This window comes from Podarcis bocagei (assembly GCF_964188305.1).
Source record: "Podarcis bocagei genome assembly, chromosome: 10".
Lineage (NCBI taxonomy): Eukaryota > Metazoa > Chordata > Lepidosauria > Squamata > Lacertidae > Podarcis > Podarcis bocagei.
This window is the reverse complement of record NC_138135.1, coordinates 19508185-19529662: the sequence shown is the minus strand read 5'-3', so window position 1 is coordinate 19529662 and position 21478 is coordinate 19508185. Positions and strand designations below refer to the sequence as shown.

General features: G+C 45.0%; 1 protein-coding gene across 1 annotated transcript in view; it reads right to left on the bottom strand.

Annotated features, from left to right (window-relative positions):
* LOC308595805 (aldo-keto reductase family 1 member C3-like) overlaps positions 1-20350 on the bottom strand; it is a 40374-nt gene extending 20024 nt beyond the window's left edge. The window contains exons 1-7 of the mRNA XM_081210534.1: positions 20220-20350; positions 18661-18777; positions 11998-12075; positions 11628-11750; positions 6169-6278; positions 2063-2228; positions 1314-1396 (exon numbers count right to left, since the gene is read on the bottom strand). Coding sequence (XP_081066660.1) covers positions 1314-1396; positions 2063-2228; positions 6169-6278; positions 11628-11750; positions 11998-12075; positions 18661-18699 — 599 coding nt within the window. The 5' untranslated portion in view covers positions 18700-18777; positions 20220-20350. The remainder of the gene's footprint in view (positions 1-1313; positions 1397-2062; positions 2229-6168; positions 6279-11627; positions 11751-11997; positions 12076-18660; positions 18778-20219) is intronic.
* Between the last annotated feature and the right edge of the window lie 1128 nt (positions 20351-21478).

The following is a 21478-nucleotide window of genomic DNA, read 5'->3' as shown; positions in this document are numbered from 1 at the left end:
AAATGTGCAATGATGAATTTTCAAGACATTTTCTTTTCATCTCAAATTGATATGGCGATGTGAGGAACTGAAGACTGGAAAATGAGATGCTGGGAGGAACTGATATTGAGAGATTTGCCCAGTGTTTTCCATGGAAAAGGACCCAGGTTCACAAGGGGATAAATTGGAGATGGGAGACGGGTCCTTATTCCACATCTGGTGGGTAATACTGTGGGTGACCACCAAATCTGAAACAAAAGAAAATAGAGTCAACACTCAGGGTGGGGAAGATGCACAAGCAACAAAAATTGATCTGTTGCCAGCCATTGCCTCATGAGACCATTTCACACAGTGCATTGTAAGCTCCACAAGTTTGCCATCAAATGCCCACCCTGCTGACTATCTGGGAGGCTGAAAGTCAAAATGGTCCACCATTTGCAATATCGGGATGGTCATATGTCCGTCTTCTCACTAGAGATATTAACCCCTAGATGATGAATACAGCCCTGGTTGCTGATCAAAGTGGTACAAAAGGGTTGGGTCAAAGGTCTCCCTCCTCTTCCCCAGTGTCTTTTTGAGACTTTCAGGTAGGGGCAGAAGGACAAATGCTGTCCCTTACTGGCAGTAATGCATGAGGAAGCCATCTTCCCCCCATCAAATGCTCCTGGGAATGTCTGCACATCATTGTATGGCATTGGTCTCAAGGGTATTTGGAAGCCTGGTTTCAAAGCACAGAGCAACTGTCGGGGGATGTCAGGGAACTGCCATCAGCTCAGAGGCGAGAGGTGGAAGGGCAGTTGTGTTATAGGGAACCTCCGAAAATCTTGCGAAGCAGTTTCTCCTCCGGTAAGGAGGAAACCCCAAGCTCCGGTGAAGAGGAGGTCTGCTAGTGGGAAAAGATCCTGAATTGCCATGGGGTAAATTATGGGGAGTTTAGAAGTGCACCACAAACATTACATTTTGTCAGAAACTGGACTTTTTCAAGACTGTCTAGGGCCAAAAACTACTGGAATAGCTCGGTTGGTAAAGGATGGAACTCTTGATCTCCGGGCCATGGGTTTGAGCCTCATGCTGGGCAAAAGATTCCTGCATTGCAGGGGGCTGGACTAGATGACCCCCGGGGTCCCTCCCAACTCTACAATTCTATGACAGGGACACTTGTCCATACGCTTTGGTACAAAGTATCCACAGTAATTGCTTCTATAATTTCACCTAATTTTCTATGAAGAGAAGAGATGGATGCTAGATCTTTTCTTCCTTTTGCTCTCGCAGTATGAATTCTTGCATGAAGCACTTTTATGTATTCATATGCATACTATTTAAATATGACTTACGCTTCCGCTTTTAAATAGCTCAGGTTTTTGTGAAGGCCATCAATGGATTTCATATCCTCGTCAGACAGCTGGAAAGTAAATGCCTGTCAGGAGGAGAAAAATAATAATGCTGAGGTGCTTTTAACTCATGTCTTCTTTTTGCACCTCAGAGCTGTGCACCTTTTCCCAGCAACAGAGAAACCAAAGCAACTTTGCTACCACCTTCCAAAGTTTATTTCGTTCATTCGACAGCTTCATTCCAGATGTCCTCCCATTGACGGAATTTTATATGCATAGTAATGTAGGTTTGCAACAGAACATGAGTGGAAACTGTGGCCCCCCCAGATGTGGATGGACTCCAACTCCCCATCAGTCTCCGCCATCACGACCAATGGTCAGGGATGAGGGAAGTCATAGGCCAGTGAATGTAGTTCACTACTTCTTCATGCAGTTCATAGTTAAACTACTGAAATTGCCCCCATGGGAGGCAGTGACAGCCACCAACTTGGATGGCTTTAAACATTAGACAAATTCATGGTGGATAAGAATACCAATGGAAGCTAGTCATGATGGTTGCACTCTGACTTCACGGTCTGAGGCAGTGATTCTTCTGAATACCCACTGCTGGAAACTCCTCCAACTTCTTGAGTCCCCAAACCAAGATGTGCATCTTCCCTCCCGCATGTGTCATGTGACCCGTGAGCTCACAGTGTCCAAATGATGTGCTTTTTCTGTATTGTTTTTTAATGGATTAATATATACTGCTTTACCTGGATGTCTTCCTCAATTTGCTCTCTGGTGTCGGCCTTTACTAGGACCACCAGGCCGCGCTGCAGTTGGTAGCGAATAGCCACGAGAGCTGGGCTTTTGTTGTACTTCTTGGCGATCGCAACCAACAAAGGGTCTTCAAGCAGGGGAGGCGCGTCTGGATTTAACCTGTTGGAGAGCAATAAGGAGAGAAGGTGTGTTTCTGGTGTCAACATGCACAAATATAGGATGAGGGGCACTTGGCTTGACAGCAGTATATATGAAAAGGATCTAGGGGTCTTTGTAGACGACAAGCTTAACATGAGTCACAGTGTGATGCAGCAGGAAGAGAAGCTAATGCTATTCTAGGCTGCTTCAGCAGAAGTATAGTGTTCTGATCGAGGGAATAGGGAAGCGGATGGTGCTGTAGGTTAAACCACAGAGCCTAGGACTTGCCGATCAGAAGGTCGGCGGTTCGAATCCCCCCGACGGGTTGAGCTCCTGTTGCTCTGTCCCTGCTCCTGCCAACCTAGCAGTTCGAAAGCACGTCAAAGTGCAAGTAGATAAATAGGTACCGTTCCGGCGGGAAGGTAAACGGCGTTTACTTGCGCTGCTCTGGTTCGCCAGAAGCGGCTTAGTCATGTTGGCCACATGACCCGGAAGCTGTACGCCAGCTCCCTCGGCCAATAAAGCGAGATGAGTGCCGCAACCCCAGAGTCGGTCATGACTGGACCTAATGGTCAGGGGTCCCTTTACCTTTTTTATTATGCATTGGTCAGACTTCACCTGGAAAACTGTGTCAAGTTCTGTACCCCACAGTTGGGCCCGCCCTTGCTTAAATATAGTGCACCCACCTCACAGATCACCAATTCCACGAATTCCTACAAACTACCCCAGATTATCTTGTGGGGATTTTCCCTTGTGTGAGGGAAAACTTAATAATTTGGAGTCTCAGGCAGGATTTTGTAAAACAAAGGAAGTTTGAAACATAGGACACTTCAGATTATAATTCTCTTTCACTTCAGTTCTTTCTCAGTTGTTGTATGGCTGTTGCCCCTTAATACCGTATTTTTTGCTCTATAAGACGCACCAGACCACAAGACGCACCTAGTTTTTGGAGGAGGAAAACAAGAAAAAATTATTCTGAATCTCAGAAGCCAGAACAGCAAGAGGGATCGCTGCGCAGTGAAAGCAGCAATCCCTCAGGGGCCACTAGGGGCGCATTGGAAGATGGCCGACAATAACATCTCTCTGACCCACACGAGGTAATTAAGAGGCTGTGATGGGAGTATGCAGCCTCCCTGCCCTCCCAAGGAGATGGGGGGGGGACTGCCCTTGCCTGATGTGCCCGCATATATCACCCCCGAACTCGAGGGCGTGGGGGCACTAGGCAGAAAGCCCTTGTGTGGACTTCGGCTCTCCTGGACGCTGTCTCTGATTTGCGTCTCTAGCTGCAGCAACTTCAAAAGAAACAATTAGAAAGAAGCAAATGCCCATATTTCAAGGAAGAATGGGGAGTAAAAGACTGCTAATTGAAGAGATCTCTGATAAAGAAGACGGGTCGGATAAACAGGAATATATCATAAGAAGACACACCAAGGCTCGGTATGTCGGCAATGGGACTGGATGGGGGGGGGGAACTTTCCATTCTTTCTTTATGTGATTAACCAATAAGCCCCCCCCCCCGCACAAATCAGAAATGCCATTTAAATGACCTAAGCTGGATGATTTAAGACTGTGTGGAGATAATTTTTAACCAAAAGCATGTTTTAAGGAGATCGTGGAAAGTACAAGAGCTTTGGGATGACGCAGTAAAAAACAGTGTCATCATTTTGGCAAGTTCTGTCGAAAGACTTATGTCTGGGAGGAGGAATGCATTTGTTTTCATACAGTGGATGAACCCCCTCAGAGGAGAGAAAGAAGGCGACAGATTTGCGAAGATTAATGATGGAAAGAGAGCTTTTATTTATGGAAGTGATGATACATGGAAACCATCTTGATAAGGTTATTGGATGAACGGAAAAATTCACACAGGATTACAAATTGTATTTACCTGCTTAAGGAGATTATCAGAAGAGATCACAAAGAAAAAAGAAAAAATTATTAAAATAATAAGAGGAGATGTGGAAACAGCAAGATAGGACTGAATAGAATTGTGAACACTATTTGGACAGATTTGTGGACATTAATGCAGCAGCAAGAAGATGATTGGAATCCCCTTCGGAACTTGAAATATGGGTACCCCCAGCAAAAAATTAAAATTCGGCTTTGTAATTCGGAGTTTATGTGATTTGATTTGATTTGATTGGTCGGTTAATTAAAATTATTTTTTTTTAAAAAAAGAAAGCAGCAATCTCTCTTGCTGTTCTAGCTTCTGGGATAGTTGCGCAGCCTGCATTCGCTCCATAAGACGCACACACATTTCCCCTTACTTTTTAGGAGGGAAAAAGTGAGTCTTATAGAGCAAAAAATACGGTACTTTGGTTCTTTAAAAAGGTGGTACTTCCTGTCAGTTACACACCCCTTTGACAACCCTACTCCTGAGGTACTCTAAGTAACAGACCCAAGGGATCTCCACAGACCTCTTAACTGGTTTGGGAGTCTTCTCTTTTTGTAGAAGAATCTCTCCCCTCCTGACTGGAAAGAGTCCAAAGTGGGCTGTCTTTTCCCAGCTTCTCCTTCTCCTGGCTTAGCTTCAGCCTCCCAGTTAATTCCTGGCCTGTTACTCTTACAGGACGCCACACACTGTCCTTCACACTAAGCTCAGAGACTACTTTCTTTAGCTTGTGATATATTCCTCAGAGTGGATGTTTCCACCCAGAAGCAACTCTCTCTCCCTCCCTCCCTATTCTCCCAACGTACCAAACTGTCTCTCCAAATCCTCTCCTTTTCAACTCCCACTCCTGGAACCACAGCCAAAAAGAAAAAGAAAACACTTGGGGACCCAACCTGTCGAGCAGAACAAACTTTTCCGTCACAGGGGTACCTAAGGAGGGAAAGAAAGTCCCAAAGAATCCTGTGTGCCTGCTGGAGAGTTGAGATGGAAAAGAGGGAGGGAGTTCAAATGAAATTGTCAGGGAACTGGCATCGGAGCCAGAGGGAGAGGGAGGAGTCCAGAGGGATTCCGGAGAGCGTCCCGGGAGGGAGAGAAGCAGCCCATCTTATGGGGAAGGAAATCAGCGTAGCACCAGTGGAGAAGGGGGGCAGATGGGGGAATCGGTGAGGTGGCTCCATGACTCTTCGCCGGAGACCAGCGGGGAGAGCACTGGCCCTCCGCTGCCCACACCCTCCTTGCGCAGAAGGCTTCCGCGCAGGGAGAGTAGGCGGCGACTAGGCGTCAAAGAACTTTTATGCTGGAAGAGGTTCAAGAAACACCCACTGACGGATTCTGCCAGCGATTGAGACAGCCACGGGTGAATGGCTGTCCGGACAGTGAGAGTTCACCCAGGTAACCCAGCCAGTGGTGGTGCCGATTTACGCACGAGCAACCCCTAGAACCATTACAGAAATGGAGGATCCTGGAAGAATGCACAGCTCATTGTCTTGAAGGAGAACTCAATATTTGTTGCTGGTCCCACTTGTTAAAAATAAGCATTGAAGTGGCTTCCAATATAGTTAAAAACAACACAATTCAAAATTCTGAGACACACAAAACAAGCTATGTAAAAAGAGAAATGCTATAATTATTTAAATGCCAGGCCGGGCGCAGGGCCCTTTCATTCCTGCCATTCTACTGCTTAAAGCACCATTAAAGATAATATATATATGATTTAAAAACAGCACAAAATTTCAGAAGCAGAAATTATTAAATAGCCCCCTGCCTGTAACATTTAAAAACATATGTTTGGGAGAAGTCAATCAGCTATATATATAAAAAAACATCAGCAATGGGAAGGTTTCTGAGAATGTCTAAAATGGGAGGGGAAGAGCTTGGTAAATCTCTCTCTAGAATGAGTTCCCCTATTGTGGGGCCACTACAGAAAAGGCCCTGGTGCTGGTATCCACAATGAGGATCTTTATTAACTGTGGGGCCAAGAGTACAACCTTCAGAGCTGATCTGGATGCTGGGGAATAGTGGGCATAGATGGTGCCTGAGGTGGTCCCCAAACAGTTTGGCTTCATCTCTTACCATCTTGGGTCCCTTTGGGATCCCAGGACACTATATCCTTCCAGGAGGATATTGTTTGACTTGCAGAAGGCCAGCATCTTGCTTTGGTTCCGATAAGGATGGCATTCAACCTGCAGATTCAGAATCCCCCAACACAACCCCAAAGTGAGAATTCAGATGAAAGAAAGAATACAGTGAAATAAAAGAAAGACAGAAAAGCAGAACCATGCTATTATTTCTTGAAAAATCCAGCTGTTACCATTCTTAAAGTGTGTTGCATTTTCTATTATTATTATTATTATTATTATTATTATTATTATTATTATTATTATTATTATTATTATTATTATTATTATTATTTTATACATTTTCCTTCATAAACAACAATAAACAACAAATACTAACCTAAATTACCCAACATAATCCAGCCTAAATTTCCATTACAATCTTTCAAAGAATTACAACATCTTATTAATGTCTCTATTATATACGCATGTTGACCTCCTTCCCTCCCGATTTCGGGCTTCTTAATAAGTCTTCCTTTTCTGCAGTTTCGTAGTTATAACTGAACACATCGTAAGATTTATGTAATACCCGCTGTGGTTTTTAAATTTCTAAAATTTCCTTCAATGTATGTTATGAATTTACTCCAATCACTAACTTTGTACCTTTTTGGAATCTAATTTTTTGTGTCATTTTTGCTAGTTCAACATATTCAAATAATTTTATTTGCCAATCTTTAATAGTTGGAATATCTGGGTTCTTCCATTTTTGTGCTATTAAAATCCTGGCTGCTACTGTCGCATATTGGAATAGTGTCTGATCTTTTTTAATTTCGTCCCCAATTATTCCCAATAGGAAGGCTTCTGGTTTTTTAGAGAAAGTGTATTTAAATATTTTTTTTAATGCATTATATATGAGTTCCCATTTTTTTTGATTTTTTCACAGGTCCACCACATATGGTAGAAGCTCCCTTCTTTAGTCTTACATTTCCAGCAGATTTTATTTCCGGTTTTATACATTTTCTCTAGTTTCACCGGTGTGATGTACCACCTATACATCATTTTTTCCATGTTTTCTCTAAGTGTAGTACAGGCTGTGAATTTCATTCCTTTGTTCCATAATTTCACCCAATTATCGTATTCTATGTTATGACCAAGGTCCATAGCCCATTTTACCATTACCTCTTTTATCTCTTCGTCTTTGGTGTCCCATTCTAACAAAAAGTTGTACATTTTAGATAGGGGTTTGGTTTTATTTTCTAATATTTCTATCTGGTATTTAGATTTTTTTTCATTCATCCCTATCTTTTTATCTTCGTTCCATAACACATTTATTTGGTGATATTGCAACCAGCCTGTAAGTCTATCTTTTAATTCTTCATATGGTCTTAATTTCCATCCATTTTCTGTTCTTATCAATAAATCTTCATAGGTCATTCTTTCCCCTTCCATATTTGCTTTTTTAGTTGTTAAAATGTCGATTGGTGATAACCACCAGGGCGTCTTCCTTTCCAAAAGTTTTTTATTTCTCTCCCAAACTTCATATACTGGACCTCTGATGATATGATTTGAGAATCCTTTGTGCACCTTTTCTTTATTGAGCCACAAATATGCGTCCCATCCACATCGATTGTTGAAACCTTCTAAATCCAGCAAGTCAGTATCTTCTAGGTTAATCCACTCCCTGATCCAGCAAAGGCAAGAGGGCTTCGAAATATAATTTTAAATTTGGCACTCCAAATCCCCCTCTCTCCCTCCGATCTGTGAGTAATTTAAATTTAATTCTCGGCCTTTTTCCTTGCCAAATAAATTTCGAAAGAGTCTTTTGCCAATCTTTGAATATTGAGGAACCTTTGATCACGGGAATGTTTTGAAACAAGAACAGCATTTTTGGGAGTATGTTCATCTTAATTGCTGCCATTCTTCCCGACCACGAAAGTTTTACTCTGTTCCACGTATCTAAATCCTTTTTGATCTCTTTCCAGGTTGTAATATAATTATAACCAATTAAATTTATATTTTTCATAGTAATCCAGATTCCCAAATATTTTACCTTCTTCACTTCTTTATTCCACTTTGTAAGTCTAATTTTTCTCTTACATTTTCTTCCAGGTTTTTAGTCATCAATTTAGTCTTTATTTTGTTTAACTTAAACCCGGCAAGTTTGCCGAATTCCTCTAGTTGTTCCAGGGCTTTACTAACGCTTTTTGCGGTTCCTCTAATGTCAGCACCAGGTCATCTGCGTACGCTTTCAATTTATATTCCTTAACACCAACTTTGATTCCTCTTATTTCCGATGTTGTTCTTATTTTATTTGCAATTACTTCTAACACCATTATGAATAAAAGCGGAGATAGAGGGCATCCCTGTCTTGTTCCTTTCTCAATTTTAAATGAGTCCGTTAGGTTATTGTTAATTATCAATTTAGCCGATTGATTCGAATAAATCACTTTTATACCTTCCATGAATGCGCCTTCTATCCCCGCCTTCTCCATACATTTTAATAAGAACTCCCACGATACATTATCAAATGCTTTTTCAGCATCAATGAAGATTAGCGCCGCCGGTATTTCATTCTTATATTCCAAGTACTCAATGATATTTATAATGTGCCTTACGTTGTCCTTAAGTTGCCTGTTTGGGAGGAATCCCGCTTGATCTTTATGTATAAGATTTGCTAAGCATTTTTTAAGTCTATTTGCCAAAACCTCTGCAAAAATTTTGTAGTTGTTGTTTAATAATGATATAGGTCGGTAATTTTTAATGTTTAATCTGTCTGTGTCGGGTTTAGGTATCGTGATGTGTGCCTCTTTCCAGGTACTTGGTATCTTCCCTCCTCGTAAAATACTGTTCATGATCTCACATAACACTGGGGTCAGTTGGTCTTCTAAAACTTTATAATATTTGGCCGACAATCCATCCGGCCCTGGGGCCTTCCCTAATTTCATCTTCTTTATCGCCTCTTGAATTTCTTCTGTTCTTATGGGGTTATTTAGTTGAGTTCTTTCTTCCTCTGTTATGCATTTTCCTCCACAATCTTCTAAATATTTTTCTATTTTAATTATTTCCTCATGTTCTTTTTTATATAATGTTTCATAAAATTTAAGGAAGTTTTTCTTTATTTCTTTCGGATCTTCTATCGTTTGCTCCTCTATTTTTATTTTATTAATCACGTTTTGTTTTTGCCTTCTTAATTGCCATGCTAATAATTTTCCTGTTTTGTTAGCTGATTCAAAAACTTTTTGTTTCATTGATTTTATTCTCCATTCAACCTCTTGATTAATTAATATTGAATACTGTGTCTGTAATATTTTAATTACTTGTTTGTTTTGTTCATCTTTAGGATTTGTTAATTTTTTCTCGCATTCTCTTAATTGAGTAAGAACATCCTCTTTCTTTTGTTCTCTCACTTTTCTCCTGAAGCTATTCTGTTGTATTAGCAAGCCTCTTAGGACCGCCTTGCTGGCATCCCAAACCACATCAATACTTGTTTCATTATTTAAATTCAAATTAAAATACTCTTTTAAAGTGGCTTTGGCCTTATCGATAATCTCTTCATTTTCAAATAAGTATTCATTCATTCTCCATCTGAATATACCTTGTGATGCACTTTTTATTCCGAAAACTATCGAGTTATGATCAGAAAGAGTTCTAGGCTGGATTTCACACTTTGATGTTCTTAGGGATACTTCTCTTGATACCCACATTTGGTCAATTCTCCCCCAGCTCTCATAAGGTTCAGAATAAAATGTGAATTGTTTTTCCATTGGGTGTTTATGTCTCCAGATGTCTATTAAGTTTAAATTTTCTTCTAAATTGTTAAAGGATCTTGGTAATTTCCCTTGGTTAGTTTTTTTCTTTTTCATGAGTCTATCTACTTCTGGTATCGGCACTCCATTAAAATCTCCCAGTAATATCATTTTTTGGCTCTGTAAATCTATCAGTCTTTGTTCCAACTTCTTAAAGAATTCTACTTTGTTTGTATTTGGGGCGTAAATGGTTATCACATTAAATTTTCCACCCTGGTAATTGATTTGTATCCCCAGAATTCTTCCTTCATCATCTTTACAAATTAGCTTGGGTTCCCATTTTTACAAATTAGCTTGGGTTCCTTTTTCAAGTTGCATTTTCTACAGATCAGTTTCATTTGTTGTGAGACATTAGTGTTACACACAGTGTGAGGTTGGAAAGAAAAGACAGGGGAAGAGGGGAGTGGGGAGTGGGATGGGGTTAGGTGGCAAAGTTTCTATTTAAGGGAGCAGTTTTATCTCATATGTAAGGAAGTAATGGTATAGTTTTCAGTAATCCTCCCTGTGTAAATGCATCTTGTATGTGAAAAGTGTCTTTTCTTCAAATCACCACTGTGGCTCAGCAATGGCGGAAAGTATGGGGGAGGGAACATAAGAGCTACTTGTCTGGGGTGTGTGTATTCCCAACCCCTTCCCCCTCTACTGCCATATATGAATTGGATAGTGCACCAAGGTTGGGCAGAGGGTACAAAGAAGCCATGATTGAAGTGGGGCTATCTGGACCACTGTATCTGTGGTACGGGGAGATCATGGCTGCACACATCTCATGGTCAGTCCATCACTCCTGCTTAGCTAGCAGGTTGCATGCCTTGGACTAGCCTGCCTTGGTCTCACTGGTTACATAATATACACCAGTGCCCAAGTGAATCAGGGCTGCTTGGGTGCAACAGCTTTGCCCAGATGCCTAACTCAAAGGCCCTTCTCTCCCCACTTGAGAACTTCCAGAGTCCCCACAAGAGGCTGTGTGGGCCCTGACTGTTAGGATTCTTGCCCTGTGCTTGCAGTCATGGGATTGGTTTTATCACATGACGGTGTGTGTTTCCAATCCACAGTGTGGGAAGTGACGGAGATGGGATGTTTCGTATTACATGTACTGTGTTCCGTGATGTAGGACTATTGTCCTTTGTTCTCTCTCTTTGCTGTTTGATGCTGATGAGGGAGGAGTTGAGTTGGAATCTTCCGAGTGTATGATATGTTAATAAAGTAGTTTAGCCAAAATGTTGCGCTGCTGAGTCTGTCACGCGAAATGCTAACACTCTCCTGTTCCTAAGCGTGCTGATGCCTCTTGGTATCAGTCGCTGTGATGTTTGGGCTGGAGAAACTTTTGAAGCTCCCGAACGACTGACCAGAAGGGAGAGAACATGCCACTGACTGCTTGCAGGCCTCCTTCTACCTGAGATGCTTGTTTCAAACATTATGGACTTCTCCACACTTCCTTTTGTCTGAGGATTCAGAGTTCTTCATTAAATGAGAACCCATTACTGGATCCAGGAATTTAGGGGAGTCTACCCCAAAATTGTGACTGGATCTGCAACCTTATAGCCTTAAGCAAGTTTTTTCAGGGAATTGCTGTGTTCATCCAAACAAAGGTCCTCTCACAAAAGAGCTTAAATAAAGAAGCTTTCAACTGTGCTTGGAGAAACCACTAAAAAAAGCAATCACACTTGACCTGGTTTATCACCGGCTTGTATTTCAATCCTGGCTTGTTCAGGATCATTTCCAGCTGCTTACGGGTGAAGTTGGACACTCCGATGGACCTCACCAAGCCGGCATCTTTGCACGCCTCCATTGCCTGGCAAAGAAAACATGACATGTTTGTTGAGTGGTGTTTGTGGAATAGCTGAGACCACACTCCCCCCCCCCCCCAGATTAAGATTGGAGGCTAACTCATATATTCCCAAGAGTGTGCAATAATTCAGCAGCTCTCATAGGAGCCATTGTGTGAGTCATTGTTCTGGACATGCCTCCTCTGGTGGAAGGCTACTGTGCTCTGTATCCGAATGACTCAAGGGCTGGATTTCCTAATCCCAGGCACCTACCTCCCATGTCTGACGAAGATCTACGTTGTCAACAATCAATTTTTTGTCTTCTCCCATGGGAAATAAATCTGGTCCAGGCTGGAAAAGAAGGAGGCGGAGGGAATAAGTGCATTTCAGGCCTAGAAGTTCTCTTATCTCTGCAATATTATCTAATACTAATGGACAGTGATAGAAAAAAGGGAATGAAACATGCAGTGGCTAATATCACAATGCAGGGATCTGTGGGAAACTCAAATCACAAGTGTCAGGGAACTGCCATCAGAGCATCAGGTGGTGGAGGGACTCAGGCAGGATGAAAGAGACTCAACTGCTGAAGCAGGGACCAGCAGGGGGAGGAGTGGGTCTCTGAGGGAATGCGAGCAGGAGGGAGGGCTCAGGGAGGCTTCCAGCGAGAACAGTGGTGAGGTATCGGAGTCTCCCATAGGGAGACCCATACCTCGCAGGAAACTGTCACGCCGTGAGTCCAGGAGACGCGTTTCCGTTAAGGAACTTCTTTGCTGGAAACGCTTCCGCAGACAGCCACTGTCGGACTCTACTAGTGATTAGAGCAGACATGTCTGAGGAGCTCCGTCACACACGGAGGTTTGTGGGGGCACACAAACTCTGAGGGAGCACGTTTTCACGCACAAGCAGCTAATCAAACCCTCACAGCAGTCCGACAGTCTTTGTACGCTGCCTGTGCAAGAGAAGGCATCATGAGCGAACCAACCGGAACCGGAGGAGCAGGGGCTGGAGCTGGTCCAAGCTTGGAAGATAGATACCGAGCGTTGGAGGTTCAACTGGCCCTGCAGACGGCGAGGCTGGAGGAGAGAAGGGCTCAGGATGCAGACAAGAAGGGGAGAGCCACTCAATTCCCCAGAAAGGTACCAGGATTGGTGCAGAAATTTGGGGGGGACCCCAAGGACTACCATGCTTTTAGGACAGAGATGCAATATGCCCTTAATGTGCAGTTCGATGAGTTCCCTGATGAGGAATCGCGAGTTGCTTTTGTAATTGGGCATCTTGAGAAAGGGGCTAGAGACTGGGTTCGACCCCTAATGGCAACGCACAATGACATACTAAAGGACACAATGAAGTTCTTTCGTGCAATGGATATCATGTTTTCCAGCGATATTGAGGAAGGGGTGGTGCGCAGACAGCTAATGGCTTGTAAGCAGGGGAGTCGATCTGTCCGTGAATATTGGACTGAGTTTACCATGCTGATTCACAGACTGAGTTGGGATTTATCGGCGGCACCCGTTCAAATGCTATTTGAAGAAGGTCTTTCTTCGGGGGTGAAGGACGAGCTGGCACGGAGCCCCAGGGCGGAGTCTATGGATCAGCTGACCAAATCTGCGCTGACCATAGGAGCGCGGCAGGAGGCAAGAGCCTTGGAGAGGCGGGAAGGGAGAGGGGAACGTTGGAAGGAGTTCCGCATTCCAGACATTCCTGAGCCAGCTTTCCCGCCGGCAGAGCCGATGGAAATCGGAACAGCGCGCGCGCGCGCATTTTCAAAAACCAGCGAGGGAGCTAAGAAGGAGGGAAAGGGCCCCCGGAAATGCTATCTCTGCCAACAGCCAGGCCACTTTGCCAGAGTCTGCCCCCAGAGGAAGGAATGGCAAGGGATGGTGGGAGCTGTTGAGGGGGGAGAAGAAGGGGGAGCGGAGCAGGTAAAAGCCAACGCCTGGTTGCCACAATTGGGGCACTGCAGCCAGGCCAAAGAGCAGTGAAAGTGCCCGTGCCAGAAGCTCCTCGACCTGCTCTAGTGATTGAAGTGTCGCTAGAGCTGCAGAATGGGCATCCCCTAAAAATAAAGGCGCTATTGGACTCAGGCAGCTCCTGCAATTTTATGAGCAAGGAGTTTGCTGCTGAACACCAGATACAGACCATCCCTTTAAGCAACCCCCTGCAGGTGACCACGATCGATGGCAGGGAGTTGTTGGGAGGAGGAGTCCGCTTGCAGACTGTCCCAATGATAATGAGGGTGGCAAGGCACACAGAACTGATAGCGTTTAATGTGGCCACCCTGGGAGGCGCTCCCATTATTTTGGGAATGAGCTGGCTAGCTCTACATGATCCGCTGGTTGGCTGGCATCAAAGAGTGGTGTCCTTTGGTTCAGCACATTGCCTAGAACACTGCAAAGGGGAGAAGGGTTCAGTAGGGGCCCAAGCCACCCTAGCAGGGACTGAAGTAATGGGGAAGGTGAAGGTACCACCACAGTATGCAGATCTCAGCGACGTGTTCAGCGAGAAGGAAGCTGACCAACTACCACCTCATAGACCCTTTGATTGTCAGATCAATTTACTCCCTGGAGCACAGCTTCCCGTGGGCAAGTTGTATGCCATGTCAGACAGGGAAATGCAGGAGTTGCGAGGGTTCATTGACAAGAACCTGAAGAGAGGCTTCATCAGAGAGTCCAAAGCAGCAGGGGGGAGCCCAGTGTTCTTTGTGGACAAAAAAAATGCGGACAAGCCGAGACTTGTATGTGATTTTAGGCGGCTGAATGCAGTGACTGAACCGGTGGCGTTCCCTATGCCCAGAATTGATGATATTTTGACCATGGTGAGGAAGGGAAAGATTTTCACAAAGCTGGATCTAAGGGGGGCGTACAACCTGATACGCATAAGGAAAGGGGATGAATGGAAAACCACCATGTTTACCCCTTTGGGGGCGTTTGAATACCTCGTTATGCCATTTGGATTACAAGCAGGCTCCGCGTGTTTTCAATCTTTTATGAACCACGTGCTGGGCCCTTTGCTCTACAAGAATTGCGTTGCCTTTCTAGATGATGTGTTGGTGTATTCTGAGAATGAGGAGCAACATGTGAGAGACGTCAGAGAAGTGTTGAGCAGACTGCAAGCCAACAGGCTGTGGGTCAAACTGGAGAAGTGTCGGTTCCATACCAAGGAGGTGGAATTCCTGGGGTACCGCCTGTCAGACAAGGGATTGGCCATGGATCCCGGCAAGGTACAGGCAGTGCTGGAATGGAAAACACCCAAAACCAAGAAGGATGTGCAGAGGTTCCTAGGGTTTGGAAACTTTTATCGTAAGTTCATCCGCAACTTCGCCCATCTGACGGCGCCCATCACTGACTGTCTCAGCAGTAAGAAGAAGTTTGTATGGACGGCGGAGGCGGAGCGAGCGTTTGAGGAACTCAAAAGGGCCTTCGCCTCTGAAGAACAACTTCTGCATGTGGATTTACGAAAGAAGCTAAGGGTTGAAACAGACGCATCTGACAGAGCCATAGGGGCGGTGCTTCTTCTGCAGCCGGGGAAGGAGGAGTCGGAGTGGCGTCCGTGTGCCTTCTTCTCGCGGAAGCTGAACAAATCCGAGAGGAACTACACGGTGTACGACCGAGAACTGCTTGCTATTCATGAGGCGTTCCGGAGATGGAGGCATCTGCTAGTTGGTGCACAACATAAAGTGCAAGTGTGCACGGACCATAAAAATCTAGAGTACTGGAGAACGGCGCGAGTGCTCAACCAAAGGCAGTTGAGATGGGCCCAAGAGTTCTCCAAATTTAACTTTGAGATTTGTTATGTGCCAGGCCCAGAGAATGTTAGGGCGGACGCTCTCTCACGCAAACCTGAATATTTGGAGGGGGAGGGAGCACCCGAAGAAACCCATATCATTCCAGAGGACCGCTGGGTGTGTGGGGCGACTTTGGTGGGGCAAAGGGAATTGGTAGAGGGTACGGTGCAGGATGCATACGCCCAGGGGAAACTCAGGGATCTCAGAGGGGAGGAAGACAAACCCGGTGGTTTTGAGGAGAGAAATGGGGCATTGTATTATAAGGGAGCGTTATATATACCTGAAGGGGAATTGAGGGAGAAAGTACTCAAGCAGCTGCACGATAGCCCCACAGCAGGGCACTTTGGGCAACACAAAACCATGTGGCTGGTTACCAGGGAATTTTGGTGGCCCAAGGTCAGGGAAGATGTGCGGGAGTATGTGAGAGGGTGTGAACAATGCCAAAGAGCCAAGGGGGAGAGGCAGGCGCCGGCTGGTTTATTAGAACCACTGCCCACACCTGAGAGACCGTGGGAAGCAGTGGCAATAGATTTCATGACTGATCTGCCAAGGTCTAGAGGGAAAACAGCCATCATGGTTGTAGTAGACCTGTTAACTAAAATGGCCCACTTCATAGCCTGCTCACATGCGGTTACAGCAGAAGAAACCGCCAAATTGTTTGTAGAGAATGTGTTTAGGTTGCATGGCGCCCCCTTGAGGGTGGTTTCAGACCGAGGGAAACAATTTACTTCCAGGTTCTGGAGGAAGCTCATGAGCTTACTGCATGTAGAGGTTAATTTCTCGACGGCCCGTCATCCTGAAACCAACGGGCAGGCGGAAAGAGCAAATGGGGTTCTCCAACAATATTTGAGGTGTTATGTTAATGACAGAGAGAATGATTGGGTGGAGAAGCTGGCGTTGGCAGAATTTGCCTACAACAATGCAGAGAACGTGTCCACGGGGATGAGCCCCTTTTTGGCTAATCACGGGTGCCATCCCAGAGCCTTCCCAGGGGGGGAGGGGGAGAACTGGAGCGTTCCAGCTGCGGAACAGTTCGTGGAAGAAATGGAAGCGATCCATCGCCAGCTCCAACTCAACTTAAACAGGGCTAAGGAGGAATATAAGAGGCAAGCAGACAAAAACAGAAGGGAAGGTGAAAGCATCAGGGTGGGGGACCAGGTGTGGCTGTCAACCCAAGGGTTGCCATTCAAAGGAGGTTGTAAGAAATTAAGACCCAAAAGGCTGGGTCCGTTTGAAGTCATACAGCAGGTCAATCCAGTGGCTTTCAGGCTCCGGTTACCGAACCACATGAAGCTGCACCCAGTTTTTCACAGGTCGTTGCTGTCACCGTATAGAGGAGACAGTGAGGGGAGGGTCACTAGGGGACCAGCAATGGAGGAGAAGGAACACAGCTACCATGTAGCGGAGATCCTCGATTCCAGGTGGAAGGGAGATCAAGTAGAGTATTTGGTAATGTGGGAAGGGGAACCGGAGTCGGAAAACACCTGGGTTAGGGCAGAGGATGTCAATGACGAGGTTTTAATAGAGACTTTTCATCAGAGGTTCCCACGTAAACCTCAGCCTGTAGCGAGGTTCCGAAGGGAATACTTTGCCACCACCGACGAGGAAGAGGAGTTGGAGGGGTTCCCAGATTCTGAAGAGGAGGAGGATTCAGCTGGCCAGGACGACGATCGATGGAGAGAATTGTTCGAGACGTCAGAAGATGAGGAAGATTCGTTTCGGGGTTTTAGCCCTTCACCTCCCAGGGGGGAGGAATTGGGAGGGGGTGAGGGGGGCCCTGGAGGGGAGGTGGATGTCAGGGAACTGCCATCAGAGCATCAGGTGGTGGAGGGACTCAGGCAGGATGAAAGAGACTCAACTGCTGAAGCAGGGACCAGCAGGGGGAGGAGTGGGTCTCTGAGGGAATGCGAGCAGGAGGGAGGGCTCAGGGAGGCTTCCAGCGAGAACAGTGGTGAGGTATCGGAGTCTCCCATAGGGAGACCCATACCTCGCAGGAAACTGTCACGCCGTGAGTCCAGGAGACGCGTTTCCGTTAAGGAACTTCTTTGCTGGAAACGCTTCCGCAGACAGCCACTGTCGGACTCTACTAGTGATTAGAGCAGACATGTCTGAGGAGCTCCGTCACACACGGAGGTTTGTGGGGGCACACAAACTCTGAGGGAGCACGTTTTCACGCACAAGCAGCTAATCAAACCCTCACAACAAGCTCCACATTTCACATTCTTGTTTATTCAAGAGGGATAAAGTGTTACTTTATCCAGGAAAAAATACTTATGGTTAAATATTAGGTAAAGGTAAAGGTTAAGGACCCCTAGACAGTCAAAGGTGAATATGGGGTTATGGCGCTCATCTCGCTTCCAGACCAAGATAGCTGGCATTTATCCTCAGACAGCTTTCCGGGTCATGTGGCCAGCATGACTACACCTCTTCTGGTGCAGCAAAATACCGTGACGGAAACCAGAGTGCATGGAAACACCATTTACTTTCCTGCCGCAACGGTACTCATTTATCTAACATTTTCCTAACTGCTAGGTTGGCAGAAGCTGGGACAGAGCAGTGGGAGGTCACCCCATTGCAGGGATTTGAACCACCGACCTTCTGATTGGCAAGCCCAAGAACTACATCTCCACCAGCATCCCCCAGTTGCAATATTAACTCAGTATTGTCTCTTTTAACCCGGGGGTGGGAATCAGTGGATCTCCAGGCTTTGCTGGCCTCCAAGTCCCATCAGCTGCAGCCAGCGAGTATGATAGGAGTTGCAATTGAGCAACATCTGGAAGGCCACAGGTTCCCCAAACATGGTTTAATTCTTTCTGTGCCCCATAGAACAAACTGTCTTCTCTCTCTGCACAGGTCTGTCTCCCCATCTCTCCAACCCCTTTTTTCTTCCCTCGTTCCCTTGCCAAGTCCTGCTCTGCACATGATTTCTTTCATATGATGCCCATGTAGTTAATGTCATCAGTATATGCAGATGTTTTCTTTAACTGGCATGGTTTCCCCCAAAAATCTGGGAGCGATCATTCCTTGATTAAGATATGTTCTAGCAGAGCAATGTTCCTTCAGGGAATCAAATATTTTTAGTAGGCTCTCCCCCCCCCCCCAATTCAAATATTGTACTTAATACTTGCATTATGACATCAATAATTATTTACCTTCATAGAATACGGATTGTGCATTAAGAACAGATCCATGTAGTCAAACTGGAGTTTCTTCAGGGATTCTTCTAAGCATTTCCGAACCAGCTCTGGGCGGTGGAAGGTACTCCAAAGCTGTCAAAAATATAAAGAGATTTATATTTTCACCCAGCCATAGAGTTTTCGGGTCTCAGGACCATATAGCTGTAGCAGATGACTATTCTGGTGTGCACAGTGTTAAGGACACACTCAAATATTGTTCTGAAGAGTATTTTGAATTGCTGTGGTGAGGTAAAGTACTGTATTTTTTGCACCATAACACTCACTTTTTTCCTCCTAGAAAGTAAGGGGAAATGTCTGTGCGTGTTATGGAGTGAATGCCTGCGGGTGGCGGGGGGGGGGGGGATCTGCTGCAGTCGCGAGCAGAGGATCCATAGTTCCCCTTCCTTCCCTCCTCTGTGGTTACAAAGCATGGATCCACATGGATCCTTAGGATTTTTGCATTGGGCTGCTCCAAACTCACTGTCAGATCACATGTCTGTGGCCACAGCTTGAACCACAAAAATCATACATCCATTATTTCGTTTAGAATATTTTTTTTCTTGTTTTCCTCCTCTAAAAACTACGTGCGTGTTATGGTCTGGTGCGTGTTATAGAGCGAAAAATACGGTAATTTTAAAGTCATCATTGCTAATAAATAGTATTTTTACCATTTATTTATGAAATTTATATATTGTCCTTAATCAAAAGATCTTGGAGCAGTTCCCAAGATAAAAGCACAAATAAGTAGTCAAAACAGAAGCAACAACACAGGAATCCCTCCTTCCAATAACCAGCGGCGTAGGAAGCTGCTCGGAGAGATGTGTGGCTCGGGCGCACTGCAGGCCCCGCGGTGAGTGCTGCCCTGCATTTTGTCACCCTATCAGTGGTGACACCTGGGGTGGTCTGCACCCACTGCACCCCCCTTGCTCCGCCCCTGGCAAAGACATGTTCAAAAAGGCTATAGAATACTAATAAGCCCAAGGCCTGGTTGAAAAGGAACATATTCGCCTGGTGCCTAGAGGTGTATAATGAGCCTTCCTGCAGAGAGCATTCCCCAAATGGGGAGCCATGCAGAAAAGGCCCCGTTCTCGTTTTGCCGCCCTCCCAGCCTCACATGGAGGAGGCATACAAAGAAGAGCCTCAGAGTATGAACACAGAATCTGGGTAGGTTTATATACGGAGAGGCATTTTGCTCTGATTTTGTTAAATAATGACAGTGAAATATGAAATTGCATCATGATGCAGGCACTATATTTTACAGTGGTACCTCGGGTTACAGACACTCAGGTTACAAACACTTCAGGTTACAGATTCTGCTAACCCAGAAGTAATATCTCGAGTTAAGAACTTTACCTCAGGATGAGAACAAAAATCGCGCACCAGTGGTGCGTTGGCAGTGGGAGGCCCCATTCGCTAAATTGGTACCTCAGGTTAAGAATGGTTTCAGGTTAAGAACGGACCTCCAGAACGAATTAAATACGTAACCAGAGGTACCACTGTACTCTTTTTTTAAAAAAAATGCCAAACTCACTCACTTTTCCAGTGTAGAAAATGTCTTCCCTTTTTATTGTTCCGTCTGCAATCTTTGCACGAACGGCCCGCCCAACGTGCTCCTCTGTCTGGTATACGTATGCACTATCAATAAGACGGAAGCCGTATTCTATTGCTATCTTTGCAGCCTCCTCACACTTACTTTTTGGAACCTGCGGTTGAAAAGGTGAAAAGGTTAGTCAAGGTCTCTGCTTCAGTGGGGAAATTAATATCAGAGGGTACCTGTAAGTAACACTGAGCATCAGTGGACATTTTCAAACTAGACCTGAGTCTCAGGGACTCAGCTAGGCTGGCCCTAAACACATTAAATGAAAAGAAATAAAAAGCGTAAAGAAAAAGCAATTTACGTATACAGTGGGTGTTGCATGTGCGATATAACATTGTGCCACCAGAAGGCGAAATGGAGTCTTGTTTTTCTCTACCTGTTTTCCCTGTTTAAATTTACAGCACTTTAAACTGAAACGCTTCTTTGATGTGTCTAGATCCATCCCTGCTGATGCCTGGGTCCTCTCGTGGGATCTCTTTCATGAGGCAAGGTGGCACTGACCAGCAATGACAAAAGGGCTCCAATCAAAGTTGCAAGGTGGTGAGTTGCCATTTAATTTCCCACAAAGGAAAGGAGTTGCCATTTTAATTTCCCACAAAGAAGGAACCAATTACTCCATGTTTTGGTTTCACTTTTATGTTATATTGATGGTGTTACTGTTATAACACACACACACACACACACACACACACACACACACACACACACACACATTATTGTAAAAAAATGAAATATTTAATGGTGTGTGTGTGTAAAAATTTGATGTGAGTGGGGTTTTGGCTCTATGCCTGAATTCCTTCTAACTCCTGGATCCAACAAAGATCCAATTGCTGGAATAGGTATGCAATCTCTTGGCAATGGTCCCTTAAATATGGAATGTTAAGTAAATAAATGAAGCAGCTCTGTGCCAGAGGGCAAATAGGTGGATAGTTAGAAAGACAAAAACTAGGGTGTGTGTGAGAGACAGATCCAGGAGTTGGAAGCAGAAAGCAGGCTGGGCAGCTGAGAGATGGAGCCAAGCCTGATTTCTGCTGGAATCCAAGGCTATGGCCTTGGGAGAAGCAAGTCAATGATGTGAACCCCTCCATCCTTCTTGTTGGCATCTGTCTGTCTCTAGAGACAATGGAGTGTGCCTCCAGGGGAAAGTACAAATTGCTGTGTTAGCAGCACCAAAGTGACTTCCCTGGGGTGCAAGCC